An 11,533-nucleotide genomic window follows, 5' to 3' on the forward strand; every position below is an offset into this window, starting at 1 on the left:
GAACAAATGGAAAACCTAGCCAGGCACTTCTAGAGGGACTCCCAATAGTTCCAATTCCAAATACTTGATCCGGCTTCACCCAGGCCGACACCTAGACCAAGACCGATGGGAGGCTGTGCGTTCTTGTTATCCAACATCATGTTGGAGGTCATGAAGAGGTCGTCGGGGGAGTCGACCTTGAGCTTCTTTGAGTCGTTTAGTAGAGACGAATCAGATTCTGCGGGGCTGATCTCCAGGGAGTCGTGTGATCTTTTCTTGTTAACCTGTTCTGTAGGTGGCTCCGCAGAAGAGCTGTCAAAGCTGAGGCTAGTGCAGTCACTTAATCCGTAGAGATCGAGGAAACACGAGCTTATGTCTCTGTCGTGGATTGAGTAGGAACGCTCATCGGCTGAGAATTTGCTCGACATCATGAGCTTGTTGTCTTTAACATAGCACTCAATGGAGTCCTGTTCCCGCACACGTTGCTGGGCTTTTGTGAACTTCTTCTTACCAGTTCCGTTAATCTGTTCTACCATCAGCGCCGGAATGGGCGCCAATAGTTCATAAGATCCATCCTTGATTCCCATACAATCAGCTAGTGTGCATAAAAAGAGATCTACTGGTGAGTGTTCAAATATTTCCTGCCGATGCTTGAAACGGGACATAATTTCTGCTTTTCTGATTGCTAAGTTCTTCAACCGCAACTCATCCACTTGGTAAGGATTGTCAGCTGTAGGGGCCTGTGCAAAATCTGACTTCGTTGGAGACAACTTGTGCTGTGGCACCATGGTGGCAGCTAAGATTTGCTTCCCAGCGACGGGCGATGGCCCAGAAGAATTAACAATACCAGGTGGGACAGGGGTTACGCTATCAATACTAACCGGTGCGTCGCCAGTTTTTGGAATATTGGCGGTATTAGAAGATACAGGAGAAGCATGTTGAGGTAGAGTCGCAGCCTGTGTGGCCATGACCGTTTGCACGCCAGCCAATGGCATTGACTGCTGCACAGGCATATGGCCCTGCTGCAACTGCTGAGCTTGCTGTTGTTGTTGAGCTTGTTGTTGAGCTTGCTGAAGCTGAGCCTGCTTGACCTGCTGCTGTCTAATCTGCTGTTGCATCTGCTGGAACGAACCTTGCACTCTTTGCTGTTGCATAGCAATATCAGTGTTGGTTGTTACCTGCGGATTTTGTGGAGCTCCTACAGCATTCTGACCAAGCTTGATTTGACCAGCTTGTTGTTGCTGTACAACTTGCTGCTGCATTTGCTGCTGCCGCGTGCTGAAAAGCTGCTGGTGTCTCCTCAATAGTTGCTCCTTGATAAATTCATAGTACTTCTGATACCTAAAGATAACCTTGTCGACAACATCTGGAGGTACGATGAAAACTCCCTTCGATGCATGCTCCATTATTTCTTTGGCCAGCATCCGAATCTGTAAGAGTTGACGAACGTTTTCTTCATTTCTCGTTATCAAGTAAAGAGTGGGAATGAAGTTATCAACATTGGATAGAAGTTGCTGGTTAGCTTGTAATTTGTTCTTTATCATCTGCTTCTGCTCCGGTGTTAGCTGGTTAGTAATATTAGATAGCCTTAGAGGAGATTTCGCGACTTCACTGTTGATCCTCTTCAAGATCATCATATCTTGTTCAGTTGGCCTAGGTAATGTGATCTTGGGTGTCTGCTGAGGCAGCTGCACTTGGCGAAGCTTCTGCTGCTGAGACTGCTGCTGCTGCTGCTGTTGTTGTTGCGATTGTTGTTGGGCAGGCTGTGAAAGTTGCTGAGGCTGTGGTTGTTGTTGAGACTGGACTTGCTGTGGTTGTTGAGACTGGACTTGCTGTGGAACCGGTTGTGGTTGCTGTGATTGTGGTTTCAATTGTGGTTGTGGTTGGTGTTGTGTCTGCTGCTGTGTCTGCTGCTGCTGCTGCTGCTGCTGCTGCTGCTGCTGCTGCTGCGTCTGCTGCTGCGTCTGCTGCTGCGGTTGTGGTTGTTGCGCCTGCGCCTGCGCCAGTTGTGGCTGATGAGGCTGTAAACCAAGCTGTTGTTGTTGTTGTAGTTGCGGTTGAGGTTGGGGCTGCTGCTGCTGTTGTGGTTGTTGTGGTTGTTGTGTTTGTTGCTGTGGTTGTGGTGGTGGTGGTGGTGGTTGCTGTTGTTGTTGTTGAAGTAGCTGCTGCTGAGCTTGTGAACCTTGTTGTTGTTGAAGTAGCTGCTGCTGAGCTTGTGAACCTTGTTGTTGCTGAGGATGAGATTGAGAGAGAGCGGTTGGCTGGGTTTGCTGCTGCGCAATCGTTGAAACGTTAGCAGATGGTTTTGCAAGTGTTGGACTGGTGAACTGTCTTTGAGAAAAAGAGTCCGCAAGCTGTGTGTGTTGTGGATCTTGTTCTTGAGTTTGCTGCAATTGCGACTGCTGGGCCTGCTGTACCTTCTGGGTCAATTGAGCTTGTTGCTGAGAGATCGATTGCGAAACCTGCGATTGAACCTGTGCTTGGTTGCCCGTATGTTGCTGCTGTGCAAATTGACTATGCTGCGCCATACCAGGCGTAAATCTCGCACCGGCCTGAGCCGCCATCTGCGACTGCGTGTTCGCAGAGTTCGCTGCACCGATCTGCTGCGCTAACCGAATGTTCTGCTGGAGTTTCTTGAGCACCATTTGATTAATATATTTCTTGATGTATAGAATCTGCTGCTGCTGTGTCAAGGAAGCTGGAAGCTTACCTGCGAGCTGCAGATCCTGCACAAGCTTCTTTCCATTTTCATACAATGCCTTCTGTTCCGCAGGCGAGAAAACCTGGTTCAGTTTATTTAAAACGTTAGGTACTTCTCGCGCCTGCTGTGGACCCATCTGCCTTGGTTGCTGCTGGCCCTGTTGGAGCGCTGCGGCAGACTGCTGCGCCATCATGTTTTTCTGCTGGTAAGCGTTCGGATGCTGGAGCTGCGCCTGAGCCGCCGCATGCTGCTGCTGCTGCTGTTGTTGTTGTTGTTGTTGCTGCTGCTGCTGTTGTTGTTGTTGTTGTTGTTGTTGTTGTTGTTGTTGCTGCTGCTGCTGCTGCTGCTGTTGTTGTTGTTGTTGTTGTTGTTGTTGTTGTTGTTGTTGTTGTTGTTGCTGCTGCTGCTGCTGCTGCTGCTGCTGCTGCTGCTGTTGTTGTTGTTGTTGTTGTTGTTGTTGTTGTTGTTGAGGCTTCTGAGCGGGCACCTGCTGGGACTGCGCGACCTGTGGCGCCTGCGGCGGTGCAGACTGGCTCTGCTGCGTCGACTGCTGCCGCTGCTGGAGCTGCGCGCGCTGCTGGGGGGTCAGCTGGTTCAGACTGGCCTGTTGCATCTTCGATTTCACCATCATCTGTTGGTGCATCTGGTAGACCTGTTTCGCAATCTGGAGGTCGCTCTGCGTCAGGCGCTTCTGCTGGGCGAGTTCGGTCACCTGCTGCCACGTCGTGACGCCTGGCGGGATGTTCGGGATCCGTTGCAGCAGCTCGCGCGGAATCTCGGCAACCTTCATCTCGTTGATTTGCTGCTGCTGTTGCAGCGACAGCTGCGCGCGCTTCGCCTGCGATACCGCCACGCCCGGCGGCACCCCGTGCGCCACGTGCGCCGGCACCCCGTGCTGCGGCATCATCATCACCGGCGACTGCCCCCCACCCACGCTTCCCCGCATCGGCCGCGCCTGCTGCCGCGCCTGCGCCTGCTGGTTCAGAAACATCTGCGGATTCAGTGTCGGCGCCAGCCCGAAGCCCTTGCGCTGCGCTGCCGCCTTCTGCTTCTGGTTCGCCAGCGTCTTCTTCTTTGCCGCGTCCATCGCGGCTATCCGCTTGCGCATCGCGTCCAGGTACAGCTCCTTGGAGCTGCTGCTCGCGTACAGACTCGTCTCGAACTGCTCTGCCGTCTTCTTGAGCTTTTCCAGGTCAAAGTTGGCGCGCGCCCCCCCGTTGATCTGGCTAATGTCCGCCAGAATCTGCGCCAGCTCCGTGATGTACTTGGACCGCTCCTGGTTCGACAGCGTGCTGCGCCAGTCGAGCTCCATCTTGTATGCCTCTCTTTGTGCGCAAAATTTGCCCGCTGCCGTCCTTGTGCGTTGCTGCTACTCGGGGCTGGTGCGTTGAGTGCTGGTTCCGACCCTGAATTCCTGTTAAATACGTCGACCTATACAAAATTGTCATGTGCTGCTCGGGGCGAGAAAAGGACAAGAGGGCTGCCTCGTATCTCGCCGAACGGACGGAACGCTCGGCCGGTGGGCTGTACGCCGCGTGCTTGGCTGTTACTTCCGTCTGCGCCTTTGCGTACGAAAGGGTCGGTGCCGGTGGTGCACGGGGGCGAAAGGCGGTTAGGTGTGCTCTTCGTAGATGATGTCCTCGAGCAGGGCGGCCAGGCGGTGGTCCAGGTCGTCGGCTCGGCGGTCTGAGACAGACGAGTCGAGGGCCAGCTTGTGGCGGGCGAGCTGGAGAATCTTCTCTTCCACGGTGGCGCGTGACACCAGGGTGGTGACTGCAACCTCGCGGGTCTGGCCGACGCGGTGTGCACGGTCTGCAGCCTGGCGATCGTCGTGAGGATTAAAACTCTGGTCAAAGATGATCACGTGATTAGCGCAGACCAGGTTGATACCGAAGCCGCCAGCCTTAGTGGAGAGCAGGAACACGGGGACGTCAGTATCGGTGTGGAAGCGGTCGATGAGGGCCTGGCGGTCGTTGACGGGGGTCGAGCCGTCGAGGCGCAAGAAGGCGATGCCAAGGGAGGAAAGCACGAGCTCGAGGATGTCGAGGACCTGGGTAAAGAGCGAGAAGACGAGGGTCTTCTCGCGGCGCGCGATGGCGGCACGTAGGAGGGGCTGGAGGCGGTGGACCTTGCCAGAGGCCATCCAGGTGGGCTCGGAGAGCTGGAAGGAGGCGAGTGAGGGGAAGCGGCAGCAGAGGCGGTGCAGCTCGAGGTCGCACATGTAGCTCATGTCCTCGCGGATGTAGTCGCGGTTGCCGGAGTCGGCGTACTCGGGCTCTGCGAGGATGCGCTCGCTCATCTCTGCGATGCGATCGTCCGAGTAGTGGTGGCGGAAAAGCAGAGGGTGGATGGCGGCCTTGCGGAGCGCCATGATGAGGTTCTTGGAGGTCGATTGTGCGACCAGGGCGCGCTCTCCGGCGTCGGTGGGCAGGACGCCGTCGCGCACCATGCGGCGGTGCTCCATGACGAGGCGGATCTCGCGGTTGTAGATGGCCTGCTGCTCGGGTGTCATGTCACAGTACTCGATGTGGTGGTGCTTGGCGGGCAGGTGCTTTAGCACCTGGTCCTTGCGCCGCCGGAGGATAAAGGGCTTCATAATGGTCTTTGCGCGGTCGATGGCCTCCTGCGCGAGCAGTGGGTTGTAGTCCTTGTTGGAGTCCGAGGTGCGCGCGCGTTGCTTGAAGACCGCGGCGAGCTCGTCCTTCTTGGACACAAAGAGCGATGGCATGATGAACTCGAGCAGCGACATCAACTCCCGCAGGTTGTTCTGCAGGGGCGTGCCTGTCAGCAGGAGCCGGAAGTTGGCGTGTATCTTCATAAGTTTCGTGAAGCGTTCTGACATTGAGTTCTTGAGCATGTGGCCCTCGTCATAGATCACCACGTTGAACTGGCGATTTTTGAGGAACGATACGTCGGCTTTGTTGCCGGATGCGAGGTTGTAGGTGGTCACGATAGCGTCGTACTGGCCATCATTCTCTTCTAGTATGTCACGCAGCTCTGCGCGTTCTTGTTGTGAGCCATAGTATGGCTCAATCTTTAGCTGTGGGCAGAACTTCTTGAACTCGCGGAGCCAGTTTTCGAGTGTGGAAGAAGGTACCACGACCAGGTGCGGCCCGGTGTGGTTCTGCTCCTTTAGATATGCTAGGAACGAGATGACCTGACACGTCTTGCCCAGGCCCATTTCGTCGGCCAGAATGCAGGAGAGGTTGTGTTGATACAGGAGGTTTATCCAATTGAGCCCGGTCTGCTGGTAGTCCTTGAGTTCGATGTCCGGTGCAAGCAACTTTGGCTTGCGCTTGAAGAATTTAACGTTCTTCTTCTCAGGGCGCCCCCGCCCACGACCGGAGGGATGCCTGCGAGTGACTTTTCCAAAATCGTCGTCGTCGCTCTCTTCTTCATATACGTCCTCGAACTCCTCATCATCCTCGTCGTTTTCGTCGCTGTAGTCGCCATCGCTCGCGTTGTCGGCACTGCCATCCTTCTTGCCATCGCCGTTAGGCACGAGCTCCGTCGACGCGGTGGTCGGTGTATCGCTTTCGCTATCGCTCTCGCCGTGCGGACTGCCCTTCGTGTCCATGAAGTTCAGCTCGCTCTCGTTCTCTCCCATTTCCACGCCCCATTTCTTTATCTGATCTGCAATGAGCCTGCGGTACGATGAGCACTTCTTGATCAGCGATTCAATCGCATTGTAGCCCTTCATCGACTGCATAATCTTATCGAGCATCTTCGCGCCATCCCTCTTCGTAGGCCCGCGCCTGCGGCTGCCCCTCTTGGCGTTCTCGCCCGTGGAGGCAACCTCATCGTCCGCCTCAAAGTCCATTGCGCCAAATGCCTCCAGCGAACGAAAGGGCCGCTTTGCCACCACGGCCGCCGCCTTCCCTATGGAGGTCTCCGCAAGGTCGGCTATGTCGCCGGCATCCGCCTCGTTCAGAAACGTCAGCACCTGGTCGTCAATATCCAGCTCCGGAGTCCGCTCCTCGTACTCGTCGCCGCTCGCCTCGTCCGCGCTGCCGTCCGCGCTAATCGCGTCCTCCTCCTCGTCGCTCAGGGACACGCGTTCCTCAGGCTTAGCCGCCAGCAGGTCCTCCGCGCGCACCAGCTTGCGCTTCTTCGTGGGCGCGCTCCACACCGGCGCCGGCGCCTCCACCTTGCCGCGCTGTATCACGTGCGAGTACCGGTCGAAGATCGACGTCGTCTGGCGCTCCAGCGTCACCTTCGAGGACCGCTCCGGCGATGCCACGGCCTCCGCACCGTACCGCCCCGGCTTCAGCGACGGCAGCCGCGCAGTCGCGCCCAGCTTCTTCGACGGCATCGCCCACGACTTCGCGCTCTTCTTTGCGCGCAGCTCGTCCAACCGGCTCATCGTCAGCGGCAGGCTGAACGAATTGGACTTGAACACCGCCCGGATCAGCGTGTCCGAGAAATCCGGGTACTGTTGCCGCATCTTCTGCATCTGCTCGTCCAGCCCGTTGCCGCCCTCTGCCTCGGCTCCTGCCCGGTACTCAAACCGTGTCCGCAGCTGTGCGGCCACGGCCTCCGCCGCCTCTCCCGCCCCATAGCGCTTCAGCGGCGACGACTCCGCGCGCTGCTCACCTGGCGATGACCCCACAACCTGCGCTCGTTCCCGCTCGTCCGCCTGCCCGTATATCCTTTCTGGTGTGTCAGGCTCCATCCTGCTGCACTCACAATCTATCAAATGAACCGTGCGTATGCTACAATGCACTCGTTGTGATGCTCTGGAAACGCCATTATAGAAATTTTTCTTTTCACTACGTCCTGGCCAAGGATACCGCGGCGCCTGCGCTGCTGGCGGCAGGGGTGGCTTCTCGCGGTCACCTGAGGAAGCGACAGCAGCGACAGGAGCGTCGCTTCTGTCCCGCGATGGGCGCGGCGTGACGCGCGACGCAGCTGCACGCGCCCTTTAGGAGGTGGGCGCGTGTTTTTGGAGTTTGCCCTCTTACTGCCAGTTGTAACATCATTGAACACAAACAGTTGCAGAAATCGCAATAACAAGACAAGACATGTACAAGATATACGCACTAGGATCTAACGGCAGCGGTCAACTTAGGCATCGGTCACTATAAAGATGTGATGGTGCCTCATCTTACGTTTGAGTGCGCAAAAAAGCCGATCAAGATCGCGTGCGGCGGGAACCACTCGCTCATGTTGATGGAGGACGGGCAGCTCTGGGCAGCGGGGGACGGGCGGCAGGGGCAGTTTGCTAGCAAGGACACGAAGTGCGCGTTCGCGTGGAGCGAGCTCCCGGGGACGTTCGAGGACGTGGCGTGCGGGTGGGACTACTCGGTGGTGATCGACGAGCACGGCAACGTGTTGGCGTGCGGGGCGGGGTTGAACGGGGAGTTGGGGCTCGGGCACGTCAAGTGCAGCGGGGCTTGGAGGCGCGTCACGACGTGCCTCAACCCCAGCCGTGCGGTGTACTCGTCGTTCCAGAACGTGGTGCTCCGCGACGGTAACAAGCTCTACGGGTGGGGCCCGAACCGCAAGGGCCAGCTCAAGGAGCCAAAGAACAAGGGTTTCGACACGCCGACGCTCATATACGAGGGCCGGGACATCACGCAGGTCGCGATGGGCAAGGACTTCATCGCGATCGTAGACGCGGGCAAGCTCGTGATCTCCGGGACCATGAAGGACCGCATCAATGACATCATTCGCGACATCTCCTCCGAGGAGATCATCAAGATTGCGGCCATGTGGTCCTCGTTGCACATCTGGACTAAGCGTGACATCTTCTCGTACGGCAACGGCAACTACGGCCAGATGTTCGTGTGGGAACGCCCGCCCAACATGACCCACTTCGCGGCCGGCAGCGAGCACGGCGTCATGTCGCTCGCCGACGGCCGCGTCTTCTGCTGGGGCTGGGGCGAGCACGGCAATTGCGGGCCCTCAGCAAAGGGCCACGACGCCGCCTCGCCGTTCAACGACAAGAGCAACATCGTCAGCCCGCTCAACTGCGTGCTCGAGACGAACGAGAAGATCATCTGGATACAGGGCGGCTGCGCCACCTCCTGGGTGTGCACGAAATGTTGAGAAGCACCTTTCCCGTGCTCCTGGCCCTGCGGCTCGCACGGGAAATATGTAAAGACTCCTTCGCTTGCTCTACGGCGCGTGTATCGCGTGGCGGCCGTCTGGTGCATTGCTGCCTGCCGCCCACGCTTCTTGGCGCCTGCCGCACGCCGCCAGCGGGGCCTGGGGCCCCGCTGCCAGGCGCGCTGGCCGTTGTAAGCTCTCGCTCTCTTCCTCATAGTACTTGGCTTTATATAGCTGGAAAATTTTTCAACACTATGTTACCCGGACATTTTCTACCTCGTCCAAGAGCCCGCCGCAAAGCGCAGCACCAGCACTAGCTGCAAGCCCTGCTGCAGACATGGCAGGTGGTAGAGATAGCTATCGTAGATTGTGTAGACTGGTTGGGCGCGGTCGCACCGTTTCTGCAGGCGTTGGCGGTAGAATGGCGCGAAGCTCATTGAGTACGAGGCTGTAGATCAAGGCCTGCGGACAGCTTCCAGAAAAGCCTAGCTCCCAGTAGTGGTGGCAAAAGCAGGACCAAGTAAACAAGTCAACTAGAGCCCTTGCGGCTGAGAGAGAGTAAAGACAACACAATGAATAATCCACCGCCCATGATGGGTTATCAACCTTCAGGCGGCGGCAGCGTAACACAGATGCTGGGGACGCCTCAGCCGCTCGCGCAGCCGTTGCACCAGACAGGCCCCACGCAACAAGCACAACAGATGCTGCAGCAGCCGCCGGGGCTGGTCAGCAGCGGGACGCGGCAGATGCTGGGGCAGATAGGACAGGTAGGGAGTAATCCGCTGTGCCACCCCCACCAGAGCGACCCGACGCTGGTAAACAACCCGATCTGGAAGCTACAGCTGCAGCTGGCGGCGATCTCGCGGCAGTCGGTGGGGCAGGCGAACGTCTATGCGCGGCAGAATGCGATGAAGAAGTACTTGATGACCCAGACAAACGGGAGCCAGCAGCCGGCGGACATGGCGAAGTCGCTGGTGGACTTCACGAAACAATACCTGCTGGAGATGGCGGCGGATCCGGCGGTGCCCAACAATGCGGCGCTGGCGGCGAGCGGGCAGCAGATACAGCGGCCCCACGGGACGCCTGTATCGACGCCGAGCACGCCGAAGGCAGAGCTCGCGAACAACGCACAGACAACGCCGTCCATCCTGCTGCAGCAGCAGCAGAAGAAGCTGTCGCAGTTCAACATCGACGAGGATGACGAAGTGGAGCATCGCATGATGGCGCCGGTAAATACCAAATACGACGAACAGCTTTGGCACACGATCGACTTGTCGAACCTTTCGGTCTACAATCTAAACGAAAACCTGTTCAAGTACGATTTCCTGACCCGTCTTTACCTGAACGGCAACAATCTGACGCATTTGCCTGCGTCTATAAAGCAGCTACAAAATCTGAGGGTGCTGGACGTGTCCCACAACAGGCTGACTGAGCTACCCCCGGAGCTAGGCATGTGCTACCAATTGAAATACCTCTACTTCTTCGACAACATGGTTTCGACTTTGCCGTGGGAGTTTGGCAACCTTTTCAACTTACAGTTTTTAGGATGCGAAGGTAATCCATTGGATAGACAATTAATTAAGATCCTTACGGAAAAATCTGTCACCGGGCTCATCTTCTACTTGAGGGACAACGCGCCAGAAATTCCGCTTCCGGAGCCTCGCAGATTCATCGAGGTCAACGCAGATGGAGAGTCTGTTGAGACTTACAGGTGTATTGAGGAGTCTACCAACCACTTGAACGAAGAACTTCTCAAAAAATCGTTTACATTGCTGTCGTACAACACACTATGCCAGCACTATGCTACTCCGAAGATGTATCGCTTTGTTCCATCCTGGGCGCTCAGTTGGGATTATAGACGTGAAAAGCTAAAGGATGAGGTTTTAGCGTACCAAACAGACATTATATGTCTGCAGGAGGTGGAAAGCAAAACATACGAGGAGTTTTGGCTACCAATATTAGAGAAACAGGGCTACTCTGGCATATTCCATGCGAAGACAAGGGCCCGTACCATGCAGTCGAAAGATGCCAAGAAGGTGGACGGCTGCTGTATCTTCTACAAGAATTCGGAATTCACTGCGGTATTTAAGGATGCAATCGATTTCAGCAGTGTTTGGATGAAGCACAAAAAGTTTCAGCGTACTGAAGATTACCTGAATCGTGCTATGAATAAAGATAACGTGGCATTAATAATAAAGTTGCGTCATGAGCGCACAGGGGAGCATGTCTGGGTAGTCACTACCCATCTCCACTGGGATCCGCACTTCAACGACGTGAAAACGTTCCAGGTCGCGGTGATGCTCGATTATATCGAAAAACTGCTCAAACAGCACGGCGGTGTCGGCAGCCCCCAGGACAAGAAGAAGATTCCGCTGGTTATCTGCGGCGACTTCAACTCGCAGCTGGACTCGGCGGTCGTGGAGCTTTTCAACACCGGCTCCGTCCGTTCGCACAAGGACATCGAGGGTAGAGACTTCGGATATATGTCGCAGAAAAACTTCGCCCATGGGCTTGCCCTCAAATCCAGCTATGGCTCGATTGGCGAGCTGCCTTTCACCAACCTCTCCCCCACCTTCACCGACGTGATCGATTACATATGGTATTCGACTCAAGCACTGCGTGTGCGTGGGCTACTGGGAGAGATTGACCCAGCATACGCCGCCAAATTCATTGGATTGCCCAACGACAAGATTCCGAGCGACCACATTCCGTTGTTAGCTCGCTTTGAGTTTACTAAAGGTTCATCTGCCACTATTAACACGAATGGTAACAAAACTGTATAATTTTTCAAGGAGGGCACTTGGC

At 56.1% G+C, this 11,533-nt stretch overlaps 4 protein-coding genes across 4 annotated transcripts; 2 read left to right on the forward strand and 2 right to left on the reverse strand.

Moving 5' to 3' along the window:
- Window positions 1-29: 29 nt before the first annotated feature.
- Window positions 30-3,992, reverse strand: GAL11 (Gal11p; the record flags this gene model as incomplete). Its single annotated transcript, NM_209040.2, has 1 exon — window positions 30-3,992. One exon carries the CDS (start codon window positions 3,990-3,992, stop codon window positions 30-32), a length of 3,963 nt encoding a protein of 1,320 aa, NP_983687.2.
- A 300-nt stretch (window positions 3,993-4,292) lies between these two features.
- On the reverse strand, window positions 4,293-7,352 carry FUN30 (DNA-dependent ATPase FUN30; the record flags this gene model as incomplete). The annotated part of the gene is made up of 1 exon (NM_209041.1): window positions 4,293-7,352. One exon carries the CDS (start codon window positions 7,350-7,352, stop codon window positions 4,293-4,295), a length of 3,060 nt encoding a protein of 1,019 aa, NP_983688.1.
- Window positions 7,353-7,701: 349 nt separating this feature from the next.
- Window positions 7,702-8,728, forward strand: ATS1 (Ats1p; the record flags this gene model as incomplete). Its single annotated transcript, NM_209042.3, is given in 1 exon segment — window positions 7,702-8,728. Coding segments are annotated over 1 exon segment (1,026 nt in total).
- Window positions 8,729-9,300: 572 nt separating this feature from the next.
- CCR4 (CCR4-NOT core exoribonuclease subunit CCR4) lies at window positions 9,301-11,511 on the forward strand (the record flags this gene model as incomplete). The annotated part of the gene is made up of 1 exon (NM_209043.1): window positions 9,301-11,511. One exon carries the CDS (start codon window positions 9,301-9,303, stop codon window positions 11,509-11,511), a length of 2,211 nt encoding a protein of 736 aa, NP_983690.1.
- Between the last annotated feature and the right edge of the window lie 22 nt (window positions 11,512-11,533).

The sequence above is a fragment of the Eremothecium gossypii genome, chromosome III, assembly GCF_000091025.4.
Source record: "Eremothecium gossypii ATCC 10895 chromosome III, complete sequence".
NCBI lineage: Eukaryota > Fungi > Ascomycota > Saccharomycetes > Saccharomycetales > Saccharomycetaceae > Eremothecium > Eremothecium gossypii.